General features: G+C 33.6%; 1 protein-coding gene across 1 annotated transcript; it reads left to right on the top strand.

Annotated features, from left to right (window-relative positions):
- The first annotated feature begins 747 nt into the window (after positions 1-747).
- On the top strand, positions 748-24,689 carry LOC128295437 (uncharacterized). The gene is made up of 2 exons (XM_053031015.1): positions 748-1,043; positions 24,593-24,689. Exons 1-2 carry the CDS (start codon positions 748-750, stop codon positions 24,687-24,689), a joined length of 393 nt encoding a protein of 130 aa, XP_052886975.1.
- The last annotated feature ends 1,071 nt before the right edge of the window (positions 24,690-25,760 follow it).

Below are 25,760 nucleotides of genomic sequence, written 5' to 3'. Positions count from 1 at the left end.
AAGCGCGAGGTTATGGAGTTCGTAGGTAAATACTTGGTTTGTCAAAAGGTGAAAGCGAAACATCAGTTGCCTTCAAGATTGCTTCATCCGGTGAAGATTCCACTCTGGAAGTGGGAAATGATCACTATGGACTTTGTTAGTGGGTTACCCTTGACGCTTGCTAAGAAAGACTCAATATGGGTTATAGTGGATCGGTTAACCAAGTCTGCCCATTTTGTATCGGTTCGTACCAATTACTCGTTGCAAAAGCTGGCTAGGCTATATGTGGTTGAGATTGTAAGATTGCATGGAGTGCCAGTCTCCATAATATCTGATAGGGACCCATGTTTCACTTCGTGATTTTGGAAGAAGCTGCATGAGGCGTTGGGTACTAGGTTGAATTTCAGTATGGCTTTCCACCCTCAAACTGATATACAGTCGGAAAGGGTGATCCAAGTATTGGAAGATATGTTGAGGGGATGCGTGATTGAGTTCCGAGGTAGCTGGGACGACTATTTACCGTTAGCCGAATTCGCGTACAATAATAGTTATCAAGCAAGCATTGGGATGGCTCCATACGAGGCACTGTATGGGCGAAGGTGTCGAACTCTAACATGTTGGACAGAGTTGGGCGAATGGAGAGTTTTGGGCCCTGAGTTAGTAACTGATACTGAGGATAAGGTAAACATGATTCGAGATCATTTGAAGGAGGCCTCGGATAGGCAGAAGTCATATGTTGACCTTAAGCGTCGATAGATAGAGTATGCCATGGGAAACTCAGTTTTTCTTAAGGTGTTAAGGTTTGGACGTAAAAGAAAGCTAAGCCCAAGGTTCATTGGGCCATATCGGGTTGCAAGATGGATTGGGACAGTCGCTTATCAGCTGGAATTACCTCCTGAACTAGGCCAAATCCACGACGTGTTCCATGTTTCTATGCTGAGACGATATCACTCGGATCCTTCCCATGTCATGGCGATTGAAGAAATCAAGGTCAGACCAGACCTAACTTTCGAGGAAGAATCTATACAAATAATTGGTCGTGATGTTAAGGTACTGAGAAGGAAGTCCGTTTCATTAGTGAAAGTGCTTTGGCGTAATCACAAGGTTAAGGAGGCTACTTGGGAACTTGAGGAAGTGATGCGATGTCAACATCCTCAACTGTTTGAATCAGGTGAATTTCGAGGATGAAATTTCTCTTAGGGGGGTAGAGTTGTAACGCCCCAAAAATCTCGAAATACAAAAATCCCAAAATCTAAAAATCCCAAAATCTCGATTTTTTTTATTTTCGATTTTGATAAAAATTGTGTTTAATATTCTTCTCCAAATGATAATTTTAGTAGGTCTTAGCTAAGGTTGAGTTTGAATTAAGGGGTAGAAGAAATTAAAATTTTATTATTAAAAGAATTAGGGCTGACAAATAGGTGGACTTTTGAATAAATGAAGAAACAATTGTACGCAAAAGGAGCCTGTGGTAGAGTGGCTAAGTGATGCCACATAATGTGTAGTGAGGTGGCGTTAGTAGCTAGCAAGGGGGTCCAAGGTTCAAATCCTAGCTTAGTATTTTTAGAGTTTAATTTTGGCCTTCTAGAAGGATGGAAGTTTTTTGAAGATGGACTCCAAGGGGAGTGTTCAGAAGAGAAAATTAAGGAAAGGATCAAGGGGTTATCAGGGAGAAAAACGAGAAGATGAGAAGTGAGGAGTAAGTGGAGCCGAATTGGGAACTTGGGCTTGAAGAATTCGGCTATAGGGCTATAAATAGGTGCCGAATGGGAGGGTTGAAAAGCTAATGACGAATTTCCCTTCACTTTCTGCCAGAAACCCTTTTCTCTAAAAAGCCGAAAACCCTTTTTTTTCTTTTATTTCTTTGTACCGAATTCTTATCCCTCCTCTAATCAATATTTTCTTTGCTTTAGCCGATTCTTCTTCCTCTCTTCTTTGGTGCCGAGTAATCATTTTTTTCCATTCAAATCTCTAAGAGCTGAATACCCTTGGTGCTGCCACTACTCTTTCCACCCAGTCGATTCTAGTGTAAGTGTTCGCTCTCCCAATTGGTTTTTGATAAGTATCGAGTATTCGGTTCCTCACTTCTTTCTAATCGACTTTGGTAGGGAATTAGTGTCAGATTTTAGTTTTAGATTCCTTCCGATTTGCTCTTCAGATCTAAAAAATACGCGTGTTTAGTGATCAAAGTAAAAGCTAGTAAAGGCTTGGCGTTCAGGTAAGGTTAAGGTGAGATTCCAGCTTTTGGTAAAATAATCGATAAGTACGTGTGATTAATCTTTGAGTGATATCAATTGTAGGTTTGGGCTAAGGAGATCGCATCACGCTTGCTTACCAGGTGTGTACATACACTGCACACGCATTATGTACGGGTAAAAGCTGAAATGCCGAAAAGTCGAAAAGCTGAAAGTTTGGCTACGGTAGTCTTGCGAGTGCGCGAACACTCGTAAGGGGGAGATCGATAGGTTGCCTGAGGCCTACGGGTGATTCCGTGGACTTGGGTTGTGATTTGGCCATATGGGCCGAAATGGGCTAAATGGGCCCGATGGGCTATTGGGCCTATAATGTTGATGTTATGTGATAGGAACTTGTATGTGAGCATGAATATGAATGTGAGTGGGCCTCACGGGCCATATAAATGTGATTTGAGCCTAATGGGTCATATACAAGTGATTTGGACCTAATGGGCCATATGAATATGATTGGGCTTAGTGGGCCAGATACAGGTATGTGAAATTATTTCGGCTTTGTAAGGGTTATAGGCCTAGTATATGATATCCACATAAGATTTAATTAATATATTGCGACCATGGGCAGGTCAAAGGGGTTAAGGTGTGGCAACGAGTATATGCATGTCTAGGATTGGATCTAGGGAGAGCTTGGTACTTAAGCGGTCTTAATGACCCACCTCCTCTTCTCTGGAATCCTACTTGGTGCATAATATTCGTTCATCTTAGCTCACGAGACTTGTTAACGGGCCATGGTAAGTGAAAACCATAATTAAGGAAAAATTACTGAAACGCCCCTAAGAGCAAAAAAATGACTGAATTACCCCTAGGTGCTGAATGTAAGTTTTATGGACGTGACATGCATACATATGATATTCGCTTAGGTTGCATATGGGTGGGAATTATGGAGCGGAGGAAGTATATGAGGATCGCATGGTTGCTTGACAATCGTGGATCCACCAACTGACTTTAAAGCCCAATATGTAAATGAAGGTAGTTCATAGCCAGGGCTACCATGGTGTATGGGTTGGGTGGGTTGATATTTATATCCCACATGGTGTGACAGGGAAGGGGAAATTTGGTGTGTAGCGGATGGATAATTTGGATGGGATTGCATTGCATGATTGATGAATGATGTTTTTTTATTTTGAATGCTTGTTTTTGCCAAGGTTTGTACACATTGAGTTCTGAAAACTCACCCCTCTTTTATTTTATTTTCAAGTCTTTTTTCGATTAGAAGGTTTGATGTTTGGAGGGACTCTAGGTGGCCAGCTAGCAAGATGTTTTGGACTTAAATTTTTTTTAGCATTTAAGTTTTTATTTCTTTTTAAGTATGTTTCAGACCAAATTGTAATAAGGCTTTCATTATGTTATTATTACTTGAATTATGTTATTAATTTTCATTGTAATTACAAGAAGTTGAACATGGGTTTTCTAAATTATAGTATGTTTCTACGTTTCCGTAATTAAATTCTTAAATATTAAGTTTTTTTAAATCAAATGTTTTAAACAAGGTATTCGCAACTGAAAGGTGTTTTTTTTCCTAAAAGTTAATAAGGGATTCTTTCAATTTAAGAAGGGTTTTCAATGGAAATACGGTTTTCGCTAAAACACTTCAACGTGACACACCAGATTCGGCCATAGCGTCTGGGCCGGGTTTGGGGTGTTACACTTCTATTGCAAATGGAAAATTTATTCATATGAGATGTGTTGCGCACATTCTTGATCTCATTGTGCAATACGGTATTAAGGATGCTTCTGTGTCTGTGGATCGAGTTAGTGGTGCTGTAAGGTATATAAGAGCATCACCACCGAGGTTGACAAAATTCAACCAACGGGTAAAAGAAGAAATGATAGATAGTAAGGCTCAATTGTGTTTACATGTGCCTACTAGATGGACTCAACATATATGATGTTAAAGGTGGCCAAAAAATATGAGCGTGCAGTTGAATCATATGTACGTGATTACCATAACTTTTTTCTTGATCTTACTGCTGGAGATGGAGTTCCTATGTTTGATGATTGGGAAATTGTTCGAAGAGTTATAAAAGTATTGGAGCCTTTTTTATCATCTTACATTGAAGGTGTCTGGATCTTTGCATGTTACCTCTCATTCACTTTTTGAAGTATTGACGGATGTGCATTGTCTTTTTGATGGGTGACAAGATTGTGGAGATCTAGACATAATTTCTATGACTTCCAAAATGAGAGAGAAATATAATAAGTATTGAGGTGAAGAAACAAGATTAACATGCTAGTTTACTTAGCGGTCATCTTTAATACGCGATGTAAAATGAGTTTTTTGGACTTTGGGGTCAACTTGCTTTTTCCTAATGTTTCTAATGACATTATGAAAATGATTGATAAAGAATTGCATTGCTTGTTCAATGAGTATTCTTCTAATGCCAGGAGAATTGAATTGTTTGAAGGTAGATCTAGTTCTTCGACAAATCTTTGCAGTTCAATGGAAATAGATTAGTCAAAAATGAAAATGGGCTTGGCCAAACAAAAATACCTTAAGAAGAAGAAACAAGTTGGATTAGAAAGAAAATCTGAGTTGGATAGATATTTGGGTGAGGATGAAGAAGTAAATAATTCAAGTTCATTTGATTTACTATTGTGGTGGAAAATAAACAGTCCTAGATTCCCTATTCTTGCACAAATGGCTCGAGATATTCTTGCTATTCCTATCTCAATAGTTGCCTCGGAAAGTGCATTTAGCATGGGTGGACGTGTTCTCGATAGTTTTAGAAGTTCTCTAACTCCTCTCATGGTCGAGGCTTTGGTTTGCACATAAGATTGGCTTTGGAAATCTAATGATGCCATCAATCTTGAAGATTATGTTGATGAACTTCAAACCATGGAAGACGGTAATATATAAATTTTAATTTATAAAATAAGCTTTTGTATTATTTATATTAGTAACCATTCCCATAATTTAACTAACACTTTTGTTTTTAAATTTGCTAGATTTATTCAAAATACCCGAAGATCAAGAAGGTAATATACTTAGCATTAGTTTATAAAGTTAAATGTTTATTTTTTTTTTGCAAACATTTTTTATCATTTAACTAACTCAATCAATACTTTTACTAGATGTTTCAAGATTATCAATGGTGATTTAAGCACAAGAAGTTAAACTATTCTATAATGGTTTTTGAACTGATGTGTTATTGTTATTAGTTTGGTTTGGTTAGTTATTGTTGTTGGATAATTGAGCTTTTGTTGTGTTCTTTTTTTTTGGACTGGTGTAGGTTTCTATTGTATTTTAGACTTTTGCTTATGTTTTTTTTTATTACAATGTTGTTGTATTGTTTTTGTTGTTTATTTGGACTCATGAAGAAACTTAAACTATTCTATAATGGTTTTTGAACTGAGGTGTTATTGTTATTAGTTTGGTTTGGTTTGGTTTGTTATTGTTGTTGGTTAATTAAACTTTTGTTGTGTTCTTTTTTTTTGGAGTGGTGTAGGTTTCTACTGTATTTTGGACTTTTGCTTATGTTTTTTTTATTATAATGTTGTTGTTTACTTCGACTCATGCTGTTTACTTTGACTTTTACTTATGTTTTTTTATTATAATCTTGTATTTTTTTTGTTGTTTTTTTGGACTAATGTTGTTTATTTGGGTTAATGTTGTGTTGCTTGTATTTATTCATTTATTTACTTTAATTTTTTGTTGTATGATCATGTTTAAAAACTTTAAAGGAAATTATTTTTTTGAAAAATTACATAAAATAAATAACGCTAGAGTCATTTTTTTTAAACTTAACTTGAACAAATATATTCGATTCGATTTGATTCGAATTCCATCTCACTCGACTCGATTCGAGAAAATTTCAAATAAATTTAGGATGATAAAATAAGATTCGAAAACTCGATTAACTCAAAAAATTTCGATTTGATTCGATCGAATGCTCACCCCTAATAGTAGCAGAGAGAACAGTGAATGTAGTTAAAGTTGTATTGTAACACCCTTAACCCGTATCCGTCGTCAGAATAGGGTTACAGAATATTATTGTACAATAAAAAATATTTAACTTAACTTCATTTAATAACATAAAAAAAATCATAAAACAATTATACACATACATTTCATCCCTAAATTGAGCCTTCATGGCCCTGGAAATACCTTAGAAACGATTTGGGACCAATTTGAAACAATTTGGAAAATCTTGAAAAAAAGTCACTAGATTTTGAAAAATAGGGGTCACATGGCCGTGTGGCCAAGCTGTGTAACAATCAAACTAGGGACACGATCGTATCCCAGCCCGTGTCCTCACCCGTGTAACTTTTTGAGTAGGGCCACACGGCTGTGTCACGCGCCCGTATGCCAGGCTATGTAACTCTCGAAGTTGCCTCATACGCCCGTGTGCCAGGTTGTGTGTTTGGCCGTGTAACTCACTGACTTGTTTACAAAGAAACCTACAGATGACACACAACCATGTCACCAAGCCATATGTCTCACACAGTTGAGTCATACACCCGTGTCTCAGACTGTATGGACACAAATTAACCTAAAATCAAGCCATTTCCAAGACCATTTCATGCATGACTTTCTCACCAATTTATACACTCTTTATATGAGTCTAAACATATCCAAAAAACTCCTTAATATATCATTTTGAGTACCAAAACAATCAACCAATATGCCTTACAAGATACCTCAATATATGCCAAAACATAACATACCAAACAAGTCAAATTTACCATATTTCTAACATCATAACCTAGTTCCATACTTACCATTACATACCGATGATGCTACTTTTCATGCCAATCAACCTAAACCAAATAGATACTAAAGCATTCCATCAATAACCTATTCAAACCATTCAACATACCATAAAATGAACCTTATATATAGTCACATGAAAGTGACCATAATGACTTACTTAAACAAGCATGATAAGTCCAACAACCATTCAAAAACATTAAGGCACAACCATACCAAATTACCATTTACATGTTCATCAACACATGATTATAAACCACCCTATACATGCCATTATAAACCTTAGACCAAAATACTTAAAAACTACTGAAAAGACTTCTAGATAGTGTGATAGATATTTGACGAGCTGCCCACCAAATCGAGTTTTCGATGATCTATAAACAGAGGAGAGAAAACTAAATAAGAAACATAGCTTAGTAAGTTTGTATAAACTAAAACTAAACTTACCATCACCATAATACACAACATAGCTTAAAATACAAGTCAACATCAATGCCATAAGTTTAGAAATGCCTATCTAACAATATCAACTCACAAGTTAGTAAGTTTTCCATGATAATATGAAATCATCCATATGTAAAATATCAAATAGTTCATATTTCCATTCAACATGTCTCAATTTAATCCATTTGTACCCTTACCTTTCCATTCCCCTTTTCTTGCCCGTTGAATCATTTAAAACTACATTGGATACCTAAGAAGCTCACACGAAGTGTGCCTTTACATATAACCTTTCTTTTACATCAATGATTACACGAGCTGCGAGTCAAAACGTAAGCTACACAATGTTACTCACGCGAGATGTGGAGTATTCGCAACAAATACAAGACCTCAGCCATCGGTACAACATTCAAGACTAGCACCCAAAACCTAAAATCCCTAATAACATGTCATTTGTATCCTATGAATTCTTAAGGTTCAATTGGGATTCGTTATCTGTCAATTCATCATAGCATTGATATGTTCATATATCAATCTACTTGTAATATTATTAATATAATAAAAATTAATGTAAATAACATTAATATGATAACCGTTCATATGAACTTACCGCGACGATTAGGGCTGTGAAAGTGAAATCGAGCTATTCCGAAGCTTTAGGTTTGCCTCGATTTAGGTCCGTACGTGGTTTATCTTGACATAAATAGATAATTATATTCAATTAAGTTCTTCAATTAACCTCAAACATTCAATTCAATCCATAATTCACATTTATACTTAATTACCTACCCTTAACATTTTAATCTTTTCACAATATAGTCCTTAAGCTTATAACTTAAAATCTAACCATTTTAATCAAATTCCATGTTAACCAAATATGAAAGGGACCTTGAAACTATACATAGTCACCAACATTTCACAATAGAACCCTATAATTTATACTTTTAACAAATTAGTCCCTAAATGTCATTCTCATCAAAAATCACTTTACAAAACTTGTTTATTTTTCAATAAGAGTTCATAATCTAACATTTAACATCAAAAAAATTCAAGAATCATTCATGGCATAACCCTCAATCTTTAACAGTTTTATAAATTAACCCCCGGGCTAGCTAGATTAAGCTAAAATGATCCCCAAAACATAGAAATCATTAAAAACAGGGTTGAAAATCACTTACATGCAAAATGGAAAGCCAACCGAATGGTCAAGCTCAATACCTATGGTGATTTTCGATGGAGAAAGAAATGAGGAAGAAGATGGATTTATTTCCTTAAGTTATTTTTAACTTTATTTATCAAATTACTATTTAACCTTTAAAAACTTTAATAATTTCATTAATACCTTGCCATGAATATCCACTATCTTATTTAAATGGTTTATTTACCATTTTAGTCCATTATACTTCCTTTCCATATTCTTTATACCTTTTTAACTAATAGAACTCCACTTTTATACCTTTTATAATTTAGTCCTTTTTACTTAATTAACTAAATAAACTTCAAAATTTCTTAATAAAATTTTATTACTACCTTACTATAATTCCATAGACATTAAATTAATGGTGAAATAATAATTTAATCATCGAATTTGTCGTCCCGAAACCATTGTTCCAATATCATAGAAAACAGGCTGTTACATGTATCATAAGACAACCTTACAGATTTGTTTACCAAGACTCTAGTAGCTAGGAGTGTAATGCCCCAAAATATTTTTTTTAGTTTCTGTAGTTGTTTGACACAAGTGTGTATCTGCTTCAGTGGTTAAGTGTTCTAGGGTGTGTGTGAGAGGTCCTAAGTTCAAGCCTAGCTTTGGCAAATTTTGGCAATTCTCTAACTTAAGCCTTTTACTTACTTAGTGGGCTTATATTGAATTAAATGTAAAAACATATCAGAATAAGCCTGCTGGTTCGAGTGGTAAGGGAGTCTGTGTGATGTGTTGGAGGTCCTGAGTTCGAATCCCTACGCAAGCAAAGGTATTTATTTTTGCTCGGCTATGGGACAGAGTTTTGGTGATGTTAAAATTCTGAGTAGTGGGTTAGTGGAGATAATTAGGGGGATTCCTGATAATCTTTGGATTTTTTTATTTTTTTCCTTTTTTCCAAATTTTCCTCTCTCTTCCTATTTTCCCAAGAATCTGACGTGAACTTTTCTTTTCTTATTCTCTATCGTTTCCACCCTTTTCTTTTCACCGATTTTGTTTTCTTCTTCCTACATTTTGTCAATTTTTCCTACTTCATTATTCTGAAATTTTGGTGTTTTATCGGTAAGTATGGTGAGTATGGTTTTTGTTTGGCTAGATTGATGGAGTTTGTTTTGTGTTTAGTGGAAAATCAAAGGGCTGGAGGAGTTCAAATAGCGCCCTAATCTTTTGTATGCATCGTTGTTCGCTTAAAGGTAAAAGTCTTTGGATAATTTAAGGGTTGCCCTTTTTGAGATAATTCGGTTTAATAGTATTTTAAGATATTAATTCGAAGTCTTTTCGATGATTTTTGGTTCTGGTGGTCTCAGGAGCGTTTTTGCATCAAACCAATACCAGGTGTGTACCCGAAAAGTAAAAAAATGAGATTTGATGAAAGTAAAAAAACCCCACTGTCGACGCGACACGGACGTGTGGTTGCTCGTGTGGTAGGCCGTGTGCGACAACACGACCGTATGGTTGACGAAGACACAATAGTGTGCAGCGCATGGCCGTGTGGTAGCTGAAGTGTTGCCGTGTAGGCCACACGGGCTAAACTGAACTGAGTGTGTGGGCCCACACGGGTGTATGGGTTTCTGAGCCAGGCTGTGTGATCCACACGGGCAAGGCTGATCTGGGCGTGTGGGTCCACACAAGTATATGGGCCCATTATACTGAAATTCTCTGTAAGGTCGCACAGGTCGTCCTAATCGACTGTAGACCTACCGTAGGGTATGTAAAGGCTTACTATACCCTAAACTCTTATGTTCTATTAGACTGATGTACTGTTATGTGCATGCCTATATCTGTTATCTATTTGAAAAAACATGATTTATTAGTTAAATCTGTATGCATGTCGGTTCACTACAGGAAAACAGACTTTTAGCGGCGCTTTTTTTAGCCTTTAGCGGTGCTTTTAGGCACCACTAAAACTTTTAGCGGCGCTTTCTAAAACGCTGCAAAAAGCGCTGCTATATGTAACACCACAAAAATTTGTGGCGTTTATTGGAAAAAAACGCCGCTAAAGGTCAAGGCTTTTAGCGGCGTTTGTGGTAGAAGGGCCGCTAAAGGTCAAGGCTTTTAGCGGCGCTTTTCCTAACGCCGCTAAAGGTCAAAACTTTAGCGGCGTTTGTGTGGAGAAGCCGCTAAAGGTCAATGCTTTTAGCGGCGCTTTTTTACAAACGCCGCTAAATTTGGCATATTTGTAGTGTTTTTTCACCAATATCCACCCTTCCGCATACCAAATACAACAAATATAATATAAAATGCACCAAAAAACAAAAATTTAACATAAAAATACAACCAAAATATTAATTCTAAATGATACTTCAAATTTAACTAAAGATATATGATATAATTAATAATAAAGTATAATTTAAAATATTTGTACAATAATGTTAAACGTGACAAAACTTAAAACATTCTTACAATAAGAAAACTAATGTCTAAGACGGCGACTTTTGCGATTGTTGAAACATATGCATCATCTCTTTGAAGTTGTAGCTGGAGGTCATCGTACTTTTGCTCGTTCGCTACCATCGCTCGTGCCTCTCGCCTCTCTCGGCCGCAGCTGCCTCCTCTCTCTCTGCCTCTGCTCTAAGTTGTTCTTGGAGTTCTTCATATTTTCGTTGAACCTCGGCAATTTGCTCAACCGTGTTTGCTTGCATCTGAGCTATCGGTCTCTTAACCTCTGAACTTGACTTGAGCTTGACTTAGGAAGGCATGTATTCTTTGGGAGCGGATCCAAAATATTGGGTCGGGTAACAACAGATCCTTGAAATCGAACCCGACCGTACCTTTCGGGACCCAAAACTTGGTGATAATTACATTATCAATGTTCTCAAGATTATGAGAACTATCACTCGAAGCAATCGCTTCATATTCGCCTTCTTCTCCTTTAGTTTCTCCTAAAAATCAATTAAAGAGTTAGAAACGAAATATATAATAAAAAGAAATGCAACATAACTTAACATTTTTAAAACTACTAATGATGAATTGAATTAAACAATTATAATTAAAGATTATAAATATTTAGAATAAATCAAATATTATTAAGTGAATATACCATAATTTCTCCGACCGGATGTCACGGAGATCCATCTTTCTTCCTATCGTAATCTCAAAAAGTCAAGGCGTCCAACTTTTGTCCGGATTTGACTTCCTACAATATAGTAGTAAGAATATTATTTAATAATAGAAAGTTATTAATATTTGAAAGAACTAATAAATTCATAATACCTCACTCATTCTGAAGCAAAACTTCTCGACCTGCGGGTAATGCGTGAATTTTTGTTTTTGCTCACGCTTGTTCCAACTCGCTCACGGTCCTACATAATAAAATTATTATTACGTATATAGTAAACACTATATATAAGAGTTTGGAAACACGCAATACCTCTCCTTTCTTTGAATTCCAAAATCTAACCGCATCTTCCCATTGATACCTCGGCATTCTGGCGGAACATTTCGCTTTTTCCTCGAGGCTTATGTCTTTCTTAAAATATTGTTTCTTTAAAGTGCTTTTATTGTCTCTCCATCTTTTACCTAATGCCTTCTTGATATAATCATCGGAGACTTCTAAAGCAAATCTCTCCTAAAAAACATAAGTTTAGAATGTAAATATAAATGAAACTTAAACCAAAGTATTATAAATTGCATTCACATTTTGTTACCTTAATATTAGCGAGAGCACGGTTTTGTTGCTATCGGGCATGTGATGCCATGATTAAGTAGTTGATGGGCAACATATTTGCATTTCGTGCTAAAATGCCCAAATAGCTGCTAAAACTCGAGCTTCAGATCCAACAGTGACCATGAGTATTTCTACTTACTTTAACACGCTCGACAGGATCTAAGTCGATAAATCTCTAAGTAGCGTCGTCCTCGAACTCTCAGCGTCCCACCACTTTCAATTTGAAAAATGATATACTATTATTATTGTAAAATTGACAAATAATTCAATAATAAAAGTCAACACATGTAAAATGAACATAATATTACTTTGAAATTCTTGAGCTCATCAAGTGTCTCGGCACATTCGAAGATCCAACAAGCTGTCTCATTGTTCACTATTTCTTTCTTCGAATTTGGAGTATTCGGACAATACTTAAATCTCGTACTCTTCTTCTACGCATTTTTCCGCAATACACATAAAATAATTAAAGTTTTAGTAACAAATTACAACAATAGTAGTACATATAAAATAGTTAAATTATATAACATGACAAAGATTAAAATTATAATATTACATATAATTAAAAATTGTAAAATCTTACTACATTATTATTCAGTAAATATCTTCATCCACATCATGTCGAACCCATTGATGTTGTGTATTAGTACTAGGATATTTTCATCTAAGTTTTGTTTCGAAAAGGTAATGTTTCGATCTTTCGACGATGTCATCTCTACTTCCATTACCCATGTCAAACAAGTCTCTAGGGGTGTTCGAGTACAACATACCAACCCTCATCATTGGATCTTTCGAATAAAAAACTTGTTTCACTTGAGAGGAAAATACATATGGCTCGTCCATCAATTGTTGTCCAGTGTGAATCAAGCGAGAGAAATTCACCATTGTAAAACCAAATTGATCTTTTTTAATTCCTCGACCAGTATTAACATCTGCCCAATCACACTGAAATAAGATAACTTTCCATCTGCCATAGTAATCCAATTCCATCTGCCATAGTAATCCAACTCAATAATGTCAGTAAGAAGTCCGTAATACTCCACATTACCCTCAACCGAATTACTATCCCTAGCACTAGCATAACTTGTAATTGAAGAATTAACAACAACTCCACAATTTTGAGTTCTCCTCATTCTCTCGCGATACTTTGTATGAAATCTATATCCATTGATGAGGAAGGCACTATATCTTTTTATTACTCTGTTCGGACCTTGAGAAAGCCATTTAACTTCGTCATTGACATCCTTCCCACTCCAAACCTATTGAATCGAAAGTAAATTAAATAATTAAAAATTTATTATGTAAAAACATTCTTATTTGATTAACTAAATTTAGCGATTATATGTAACTTATTAACTTTAGTTACATACCGTTTGACTTAACCATTCATGAAAAGATTACGTGAATAACTTATTAATCTCTCGATGTTGTAATCTTGAGGCGTGCACGAGATCTCAAAATTTGTTTGTACTCACTATATTAAAAACAAGTTTGTTTAATTGGTTAGAAGATAAACAAATCAAAGCGACGAATATGTAAGACAATTTTATAACTTACTTACGCAACGGTTCAATTGAATCGTGGTTAAAAAGTACATATCGATGTGCCTGTATTCACGATATATCATCTAATTCTACAATTTCAACTTTGCCGATTGGTTCTCCATAACTTTGAAATAAATAAGTTTCGACCAAGTCATTATCATTGAACCCAGCATTTCTACTTGGTCTATTCAATCGTGTTTCAGCATTTTCTAAATATCTAGAACAGAAGGTCATGCACTCTTCTGCCAAGTAGCCTTCAGCAATTGATCCTTCTGGATAACGCTTATTGCGACAATATGACTTCAATTTGCTTAGGAACCTAAACACGATATACAATATTTATCAAAAGCTGTAACTAAATGTATAGAGGTTTAGGGTTGAATACTTGAGAAATAAATTAGCGCCTTTCTGTAGGATACATCCATCGATAAAAAATCGGTCCACCAAGGATTGCTTCGTGAGGGAGATGGATTACCAAGTGCACCATAATAGTGAAGAAGGAAGGTGGAAAGATCTTCTCTAAATTGCATAAAGTCAAAGCCGCTCGATCTTGTACTTTCTCAAGTTCTTCGACATTCAAAACTTTGCCACAGATAGCTTTCATTATATTGGATAGTTCAATTATACAGGACGTTAGATTTTTTGACATACAGCACCGTAAAGCAATTGGGAGTAAATCTTGCATCAAGATGTGGTAATCATATGATTTTAATGAATATAATCTTCTATCTTTGAAACTCACACATCGAGATATATTTGACGCATACGCATCTGGGACCTTTATATCCTTCAACACCATGCAGAAAACTTCTTTCTCTTTCTTTGACATTGAAAAAATAGAAGGCGGCAACCGATATTTCCCATTCGGAAGTACTTGAGGATGAAGATCACGCCGGATTCTCATGTCAACTAAATCAAGTCGGCTCTGAAGATTGTCTTTTGATTTTCCATCGACATTTAAAATTGTCCCAATTATGTTCTCGCAAACATTCTTCTCAATATGCATGACATCAAGATTGTGGCGTAAAATGTTGTGCTCCCAATAAGGCAACTCAAAAAAAATACTCCTTTTCTTCCACAACTCCACCTCATTAGGATCATCCTCTTTGTCAGATTCATCATCAGATTCATCCCTCGATCTTCTCCTTGTTTGCCTGATAGGTGGTTGATTCATCTACCCGTAACTAAAGTTGATATCTTTTAACATAAACAAGATTTCAGATCCAACGGTCTGCTCAAGAGCTCCTCTGTACTCTTCAGTACCGTCAAATAGAGTCCTCTGAAATCTAAATTTATGATTTTCATCTAACCACCGACGATGGCCCATGTAAGAGAACTTCTTCCCATTATACAACCACTTCGAACAAGTTTGCGCAGCACAACAAGGACAGGCGTAACGTCCTTTAGTACTCCAACCCGATAAATTAGCATAAGCCGGGAAATCATTAATTGTCCACAATAAAGCTGCACGTAAATTAAAGTTCTCCTTTCTCAATACATCATATGTCTCAACACCGACCATAATTGTTTTAACTCTTCAATAAGTGGTGCAAATAGATGTCAATATCATTTCCGGACCTTTCTCTCGAGGATAATCATTGATAAAATAAATGAAGATTGCTTCATGCAAATCCATGGAGGCAAATTGTAAAGAACAAGCACTACGGGCCAAGTAATCATCTGAAGTACTCATGATTTTAAATGGATTAAAGCCATCAATTGCTAGCCCGAGCCTCACATTCGAGGATCGCTTGCAAAGCTTGGAAATTCTTGTCAAATGATTTCCAAGCTAAAGAATCAGCAGGATGTCTTAATAATCCATCATCGGTCCGCTGATCATTATGCCACGTCATAGATTCGGCTGTCTTTGAGGACATGAAAAGCCTTTGAAATCTTGGTATCAGGGGAAAATATCGCAAGACCTTGACTGGTTTCTTTCTTAAGCGTGCCCCACCTTCATCCGTATTCACATCTTCGTATTACTATTCATCCAACGAGACTTACCATAAACATGACAAGATTGTTGGTTTTTGATCACCCAAGACAACATGCGATCATTTGGGCAACTATGAATTTTATCGTACCCAAGGCCCAAATCTTTTATTAGTCTCTTCATGTCTTGACAAGGCGGGAATTTTGCAAGCGAAACATCTCTCTTAGAAACTCTAGCGACATTGTAAAAGAGTTTCCGGTCCACCCTCCCAAACATTTTAAATGAAATAGACGAATGCGAAGGACAATTTGAATATTTTGATCCTCGTAAAGTTCTTCATTCAATTCATTAAGTAAATTATAGAACTTAGCCGCTTCTTCATTTGGCTCGTCATTAGGTGCACTTGTTCGTTTACAAAAAAACATTTCCACCAATATTACAATCCTCGGATATAATAAAGTCGGTGGAAACGATTGCTCACCATGACTACGCATATTAAATGCATCCCGCAACATATCTTCCATGTCATCTTGTCTAACATCTTGATGGTAATCGATGTCGGATAAGTCGGATTAATCGTTGAAGAAGTTCCACTAGATGTACACTCTCCATGGAAAATCCATTTTTATACCCCGAATAAAGCCATCAACAATTAGATGTTCAGAGACAACTTCACGAAAATGCCATAGATGTTGCCACACTTCTTACACGGCAAAGAATCATATTCTCTTGGCTTGCATTTTGAAATGCAAAATTTAGAAAAGTTTGTACTCCATTTTGATAGGCATTGCTTACCCTTGACAATTTCATCCAACTCCTATCCATTTTGTAGTTCTTGAAATCTAAAGTTGACAACATATTACAGTTACTTAAATGTTTTCAATTGATTTAAATCATATCATTATACTAAATATCAAGTCTCTAATGGGTATAAACTAATTTAGGCAAGTTCTTGAGGATTTTCGACTATAGATTTATGTATTATGTAAGTTAAGTAAATTTTGTAAACTAGTTATGTATGATATGATATATATTTAAGTATTATGTAAGTTATGTAAGTTATATATTTATCTAAGTTATAGAAGTTATATAAGTTATGTATGTTATATAAGTTATGTAAGTTATATATGTTATATAAGTTATGTAAGTTATATAAGTTATATAAGTTATGTACGTTTTGTAAGTTATATAAATTATGATATCAAATATATTTATGTATTATGTAAGTTTTTATTTCACGATGTGGAAAATCACATGGATAATACATATCAAGTATCAAGTATCTACAGGTAAGTAGCGGGATTAAATAATATTTAATTAAATAATATTTATAAAATTATTTTAATTAAGTAATATACATGTCGTTCGCTTTTATTTGACAAATCACATGTGCGTTAAAATAGTCCACACTTAATTTAATTTATGGTTTACAAGTCATCAAACATTATTAATATAAAGAAATAGTATTTTGAATATAATAATATCAAAAAGAATCGTAGTTTAATTTTTATAAGTAAATTGGAAATAAATTAAGGTTATATAAATATTCAATAGTAAATGAGCTCGATAGAACTTTTTCAAGTCTTTTTGAATTTTTAAGATTCATCATACATGGCGTTGTTACACCTAGGAGGATCCATTATATCTTGCACTCGATATAAGGCAACTTGGGAGTTTCAACCTATATACTTTGAATCTTTAAAATATTTAAATATTAAAATCAAACATTATTAATATAAAGAAATAGTATTTTGAATATAATAATATCAAAAAAGAATCGTAGTTTAATTTTTATAAGTAAATTGGAAATAAATTAAGGTTATATAAATATTCAATAGTAAATGAGCTCGATAGAACTTTTTCAAGTCTTTTGAATTTTTAAGATTCATCATACGTGGCGTTGTTACACCTAGGAGGATCCATTATATCTTGCACTCGATATAAGGCAACCCGTCAGTTTCCAACCTATATACTTTGAATCTTTAAAATATTTAAATATTAAAATCAAACATTATTAATATAAAGAAATAGTATTTTGAATATAATAATATCAAAAAGAATCGTAGTTTAATTTTTATAAGTAAATTGGAAATAAATTAAGGTTATATAAATATTCAATAGTAAATGAGCTCGATAGAACTTTTTCAAGTCTTTTTGAATTTTTAAGATTCATCATACGTGGCGTTGTTACACCTAGGAGGATCCATTATATCTTGCACTCGATATAAGGCAACCCGTCGAGTTTCAACCTATATACTTTGAATCTTTAAAATATTTAAATATTAAAATCAAACATTATTAATATAAAGAAATAGTATTTTGAATATAATAATATCAAAAAGAATCGTAGTTTAATTTTTATAAGTAAATTGGAAATAAATTAAGGTTATATAAATATTCAATAGTAAATGAGCTCGATAGAACTTTTTCAAGTCTTTTGAATTTTTAAGATTCATCATACGTGGCGTTGTTACACCTAGGAGGATCCATTATATCTTGCAACTCGATATAAGGCAACCCGTCAAGTTTCCACCTATATACTTTGAATCTTTAAAATATTTAAATATTAAAATCAAACATTATTAATATAAAGAAATAGTATTTTGAATATAATAATATCAAAAAGAATCGTAGTTTAATTTTTATAAGTAAATTGGAAATAAATTAAGGTTATATAAATATTCAATAGTAAATGAGCTCGATAGAACTTTTTCAAGTCTTTTGAATTTTTAAGATTCATCATACGTGGCGTTGTTACACCTAGGGAGGATCCATTATATCTTGCACTCGATATAAGGCAACCCGTCGGGTTTCCAGCCTATATACTTTGAATCTTTAAAATATTTAAAACAAGGTTGGAGAGAAGGTCAACTATTGTTGTAATTTTAATGGACAAGCAAGCTACGGTATTAAAATTAATTCATACCTATTCATACTTAAGTTGAATCAAATAATAATTAAGTTGAACCAAATATTTAAAATTAACTTGGAAACAAAATAGTTCTACTCCAAACAGAACCAGCAATCAACCCCAAAATATTAATTTTTCCAAAATCATCATGATAAAACTATTATTGATTAGAATTTTGAAATAAAGCCTACCTTAATAAAACGTACCTGGTCTACTCCACTCTCACCAAAGAAAGCAGAGGTGGAGTCAAAAAAGTAATATTTGTTAAGTAATTTAAAGTGAAAATGCATAGAAATAATGAAAAAATTTAGCAACCAAACACATGCATTACCTAGAACAAATGCCAATGGTCGTGGTGTATTTAGTTGCACCAAATATTAATTCAGAGCTCGATAGTACCTAGAACAGACGTAAGATTATAAGAGTAGCACAAATATATTTCAGTTTAAGCAAATATAAAAACTTTATCTATATCAGTTTTGCAAGTGCCCACTTGTACCAGGATCAAAGACACTGCCAATGAAGCTGTACACCTCAGCAAAATTTGGCAAAGCGCACGATAAACACATAAGTTGGATAGAAACATGAAAAGCAGACCAAAAGAACATCTAAAAAACCAAAATGGAATCACCATTATTATGTAAACATGAAAATGCACAGCTTTAAACAAACCAACTTTGCATGTGCAGAATCATACTCCACAAAACTCATAAACATTAACTTCTCCTAACTAGAATACCAACTTTATGTTTACAGAGGCCTTGATTAAAACTAACATAACTATCGTCCAACTAAATTAAACTCTAGCTGAGAGGTTAAACCTGGTACACCCAAGTCCTAAACTCCTTTTGCGATGATTACATTGTCAGAAACAAGATAGCATGAGGACAAAGGAATAAAGAGGATTAAAATGAGAAACACAAATAACTATCGTTTGAATCGAACACTAAGGCACTTTCTGTCTTAAAAGAATAAACAAATCTTTGTGATATTTTTATTTTTCAATTACGATACACATCACACATAACGTTGTACATAAGTTTCGAATGTTTAAATCATTGTCATAATCTAAAGACTTAATGTCTTTTAAATTTTAATTAAGATTTATGATAATATATTAAATTAAACATAAATCTGTGTCGTTAATATCAAATCCAACTCATGCCGGCCCACAAAACAAGTCTCAAGAATATTACACCCTATTACCAAATTAATGATGTAAATGTACATTATTTGGACAAAAAACATCATATTTGATAGAAATATAATAAATTTTAGGTTAAATTCATAAAAACCATTTTAATGGGACCCTTGAAAAAATTATAATAATGAAATGCAATTGTTTAAGAAACATTGGATAATAATAATTTGAATTTGTTTAAGGGAATTAATCATGGAGAGTGTTGAAGATTAAATAATGATGGTGGCTAGCTAAAGCTTGAAAGCTAAAGAGAAAACATAACATGTGAGAATGGGAATCTACTTTTTCACTTTCTTCCTTTTTGTTCCTTACATTTCCAGCAATTAGGTTGGAAAAGTAAGAAATTAAAGTCCAGTCTAAAAGTTTCCCACTCTTTTTTATCCTAAATTAAAAAAAAGTATCTTAAATGGGGTTATCAACATAAAAGTAAAAACATGTTGAAAGAAACATAAATGTTAGGGAAGACAATGTTTACCTTGATTGAATTGGAAATGTTTTCTTGAGGGTTTACTTGGAGATGCTTGGGATTGATCTCTAATAATGTCGAGAGACTTCCCTACTCATTGCATTTGAAGAACAGAAGTCTGTTTCTGGTCGACAAAACAATCAAATGAGTTCTAAAAATAAACAACATTTAATGGTACAAAATGCAATCCGACTCCTAGTATAGAGGCTTTTATGGTACTTTTACCAATTAACGGCATATGACAAGGCTGAGAGTAACTTGTACATTTTGCTAACGAGCCAATGGTTTCAAGAAATTAAGTTTACAAAGAACTAAAACTACTGGACGAAAAATTAAAATTTAAAACATACCGACAGTTTTTGGTACAACTTCGCTATACAATCCAATAACTATTCTACTGTAAAACACAAATTACACAAAAAGAAAATGTAAGCTAAAAAAGGATAAGATTTCTTCTCATCACTTATCCTATCCACAGTAGGAATAGGTGAAGGCGTTGTATCTACACGGCCATCAATATCCACATCCAAGTATACTCGTGAGTGATTTCATGCTCTTCTTCTGCAATCTTCTCTTCCTCCTAAGAAGCACAAAATACGAACTATTATTGCATTAATCTATCAAGATCAATAAACATTAAAGGAAATTGCAGCCTCGAGCTTGTCTCAACCAAGCACATTCAGTTATAAAGTTCAAATTTGAACAAGCGAATGCTCGATTATAAGAGTATTGCATCTTTCATGAAGGGTATCACGAAACAAGCTTTAAACTAAGCCTATATTACTTAGATGTTAGTGTGGAATCTGATACTTATCTAACATAGATGTACTCAATTTTATTTTTCTAGATTCTTTTCATGTATTTAAAAGGGTTGAACATGAGTACTTGAAGTAAAACTAGGCTTATGATATGAATATATATATGTGTGTATGTATGTATAACATAAATATATTCATTTTTTTCTAATTTTTTCCATGTACTTAAGTACTTCAAGTAAACTAATACTTAAAGCAACATAAAACTAGACTATTCAATGCAATCTGAGATATACAATATCAAAAAATGAAAAAAAAATCCAATAAATTCAAGAAAATTCCACACAGATCAACAAAATCAAATCAAAACGAAACACAACCAACCAAATTCATGAAACTAAAATTTAAATAAAAACCCAAATCTGTTCTATAGTACCAAAAACAAGAAATAAACAAAAAAAATCCAAATCAGATCCAAAGGGCAACATATTTACACATAATCCAAGAAATGGGTATATAAAAATGAACAAGAAAAGTTCTAAAAAAATGCACCTGTTTTGCTCCTGAGAAAGCGAAAATGAGGAGAATTGAGAGAGAAATGAAGCATATGACAGTCGACGGGAGGAAAGGGAAATTCGTTAGGGATTTCGGGGATGGGGGAACAGATTAAGGGAAAATCGTTAGGGATTAGGGATTTGGGGAAGGAAGACAAGATGGGGGAAAATGACTTAGTAAAAAAATGAAATCGATTTCGGGTAAAGGGCATAAACCTCAGGAGAGAAAAAACGACGCCGTTTCAAATAAGGGAAATTTGTGGCGTTTTCAGCAACGCGCCGCTAATAAGACATTTTGCAGCGTTTTCAGCAAAGCGCCACTAACACCTATTTTATCTACACTATAAAACGATGCCGTTCTAATACGCGTTGTGGCGTTTATTATAGAAACGCCGCTAAAGCCACTACTATTCAGAGGAAACGACGCCATTTTACTCTAATGTATAATGAAATTTTGTGGCGTTTTTTATAAAAACGCCGCTATTTTCTATCTTTTGCGGCATTTTATGTATAAACACCGCTAATACCTGAATATTTTATAGAAATTGATTAAAATTTAAAACTATATATTTAGAATTTCTTTTAAATTATATATAAACCCTAAAACCCTAACTATAGTTGAAACTTTAATTTTGATTTAATACACATTTTAAAATACATATTATGTATGCATATTGTAGCGACGTAAAAATTTTGGTTTCGGGTCGCTAATTGTGGCGATTAAAAACTTAGAATTTGAAATTTGATTTTAGATTAAACCGGGAGTCGCCACCGATCTTTTTATAGGTGTGATCGGACACCTTATAAAATTATTTTTGGAACGGAAAGAAATGAGTTTAAGTCCACGTTAAAATCCAGAGAAAAAATTAAGGTTCGGGAGTCATTTACGAGCGAGGAAGGTATTAGCACCCTCGCGACGCCCAAAAATTGGTATCTCCTAAACAAGTGATGTCTTGATTTTCAAAAATATGAGTTCAAAGTCGTGTTCAACCGTGATCCGCTTCAAAAGATGAAAACTTTCAATTTTGATTTCTCTCGTTTTTTAGAAGGGTATACCGATTAAACACGAACCGACAAATTCCACTCAACATAGCAGTGGGACCGTCGACTTGGTATTAAACCGATATGTTGCCCTTGATTATAGAAATTAATTTAGAAACAAGAACGTGATTTTTTTTTTTAAAACGTGTAAGACAAAGTGAATACAGAAATAAATAAACAAATGAAAGGACTAGGTATACATATAAAGCAAATGACAAACATAACAAAAATATTAAAACAATAACCGTGCATGCAAGATTAAATATGACAATAATAATGAAAAACATTGAATATACATATGTGAAGGTGACATTTCAATATATACATAAAAATAGGGATGAAAAAGACTTACATAATAATATTAATATGTGTTCATAGTATATATACATATAATTGCGGTATGTATAAAAGACATATTAATATTAGTAATAATACTAGCATTACATAAATATATACTTATATATATATATATATATATATATATACATATATATATATATTAAAGATATGTGCATATATGATATAATACATGAATAATACGATATCTAATATGTACGTAATATGTATAATAAAAGTGATAATATACATAATATATAACATATATACGTATATAACAAAACATTTACTACGGTTGATGATAATAACGATGACGATATAAAGATGTATACATACAACAACACATTCATTACATTAACAACCATAATAATAATGGCATTAAAATACGAAGAACAACAATGTGACGCAAAAAGGCTATATATATAAATCTATACACATAAATAAAAATATACTCTATTGTAATAAAGATAATAATAATATATTATTAAAATATATAAAAGCAAGCATAACATTTAAATATTAAAACAAAGTAGCTAAAATACTAAACCTAAATACATATATGTATATGCATATAATAAAAATATTATAATAATAATAATAATAATAATAATAATAATAATAATAATAATAATAATAATAATAATAATATGAAAATACAAGAAAATTTAAATAAGAATTAAAGACAAGCGAAAAAAAGGACCAAAATTGGATTAAAATCAAGTTTTGGGGCCAAATCTAAAATAAAAATAAGCCACGGGGCCTTATTGCAACACGCGCGAAACATGGGGGACTGAATCAGTAATATTCCCGTTCTATCAAAACGCAACGCATCAACTGGGAGTATATTGCAAGTCAGATTAAATTTTAGGGCGATTATAAACAAAATAAACTCGATTTAAAACATTGAAAATGCGGAAGGATCTAATGCGCAAATATACCATTCAAACGAAAACACGCGGATCCTCTAGCGGGTGGTCGACGGTTGGTCGGAGTTCAAAACGACGTCGTTTTGGGGCTAATCTTGACCCCAAAACGACGTAGTTTTGATGGGCTATATAAGGCCCTAATTTGACAAAAAAAATCATTTGGGAGGAGAAGAGAGAAAAAAAAAAGGAGAGAAAGGAGAGGGAGAAAGGAGAGGGGAGAAGAGAAGGCTCGGTCACGGGCGGTCATCGGCTTCGATGCCGGACGGTCACCGAGTCCCCGTCGTTTTGGCGCTGGCCGGCCCGTGTGCACGGTGGCGGATTCAAAAGAGGTAAAATTTCCCTTTTTTTATTTCTTCTTTATATATATTTTTATTAGATGTGTTGATAGATTTAAGAGAATAGGTTCAAAATGAGAATGAAATAGTGTAAATCACCTTGGGCCTTGATTTAGGTTTTATTTGGTGTCCGACTCTCCGATTTGCGATTTACTCTTACGCTCTTTATACCTCGGGGTATCCTTCGTATTTGAATGCTAAAGTTTGGTTTTTATCAAGATTTTTGAATGCTTTCTTTATTTTTCGATTTTTGAACGCAAAAAAGAGCCTCCTTTACATTCTTTTCTTGGGTTTTATAACCCTTCCACAAATATTAATTTATTGTGTGCTTGTCGATTGCAGGGGTGGTGGCGGTGTTGGTGGTGGGAGTGTCGACGGTATGGGCGTGGTGGCCAAGGTGGGGCGTCTTGGTGGGGTTCGGTCTTGGTCGGTCGCATAAGTGGGGCTAGGGTTAGCTAATGGGTTAGGCTTAGTGGGCTTGGTTTAGGTGGGCTGTTTGATGATGTTGGGCTGATGAAATAGGGTGGGTATTAGGTTGGAATGGGTTGTAGTGGGCCATTCGGGTTTGGGTTAGATATTGGGCTGTTTTGTATTGGTTAGGGGCTTGGGTAATTGGGTTTGGCCCAAAATTGGCCTGTACACATATAACTTAATTAAATAAAAACATGATGCTATTTATAATTATATCAATAACGTGTAAATATTTTACAAGATATCTAAATCAAATCACAGTTCATGTACACAATTGCACACTAAACCACTTTTCATATATATATTTATATATATTTTAAAATAATATTTTATATATATTTATCTTATATACATTTATCTTCTAAATTAAAATCCAAAATTATACTCTAAATTTGAAGCCCTAAACTTAATACTCTGAAACCCTAAACCTTAGACCACAAACACAGAACCCCTAACCCCAAACTTTAAACCCCAAAACCATTCGGTAACCCCTAAACCAACCATAACTCCTAGACCATAAAGCCCAAACAGTAAAGTACTCTAAAAATTGTTAATCCTAAACCATAATAAACATATTTTTGGGAATTCGTGTGGCCAATGTTAGTGTAGTACAAATTAAAACACATATATATATATGTTTATATTCTTATATTAAATAATATGAGTGCGTATATACAAAATAACATGAATCTTAGTAAAATCCAAATGTTCTTGAGTTAATTTCTAGCTAATAGTATCATTTCCTTAAACCCTAACCTAAACTTAATTTTTAACATATTTTATTTAGGACATTCTATTTAATCTAAATATATTTAAACAAAAAAATAGATAATTAAAATACACAATAGCATTATTATTTATACAAAGTTACATAACTTTAATAAAACAATTAATTCTCAATTGGAACACTCTAGTTATAATGTCCACTCTGTAAGATATTTCTATGTTATATAAGAAATTATACATAGTTCAACAAATGTTAATTCCACATTCAAAATCACCCTTTCTTAATAGCATCCTGTAAGAATCGGAAAGGAAA

The sequence above is a fragment of the Gossypium arboreum genome, chromosome 7, assembly GCF_025698485.1.
Source record: "Gossypium arboreum isolate Shixiya-1 chromosome 7, ASM2569848v2, whole genome shotgun sequence".
Lineage (NCBI taxonomy): Eukaryota > Viridiplantae > Streptophyta > Magnoliopsida > Malvales > Malvaceae > Gossypium > Gossypium arboreum.
The sequence above is the reverse complement of the archived record's forward strand: the minus strand, read 5'-3'. Positions and strand labels throughout refer to the sequence as shown.

What these genes read in the sequence shown, in the direction of transcription:
- LOC128295437 (XM_053031015.1), top strand. Translation starts at nt 748, where the DNA reads ATGGGAAACTCAGTTTTTCTTAAGGTGTTAAGGTTTGGACGTAAAAGA. An exon ending in GTTAAGGTACTGAGAAGGAA is followed by an intron (nt 1,044 to 24,592) that starts GTCCGTTTCATT and finishes TGTCGATTGCAG; the next exon opens with GGGTGGTGGCGGTGTTGGTG.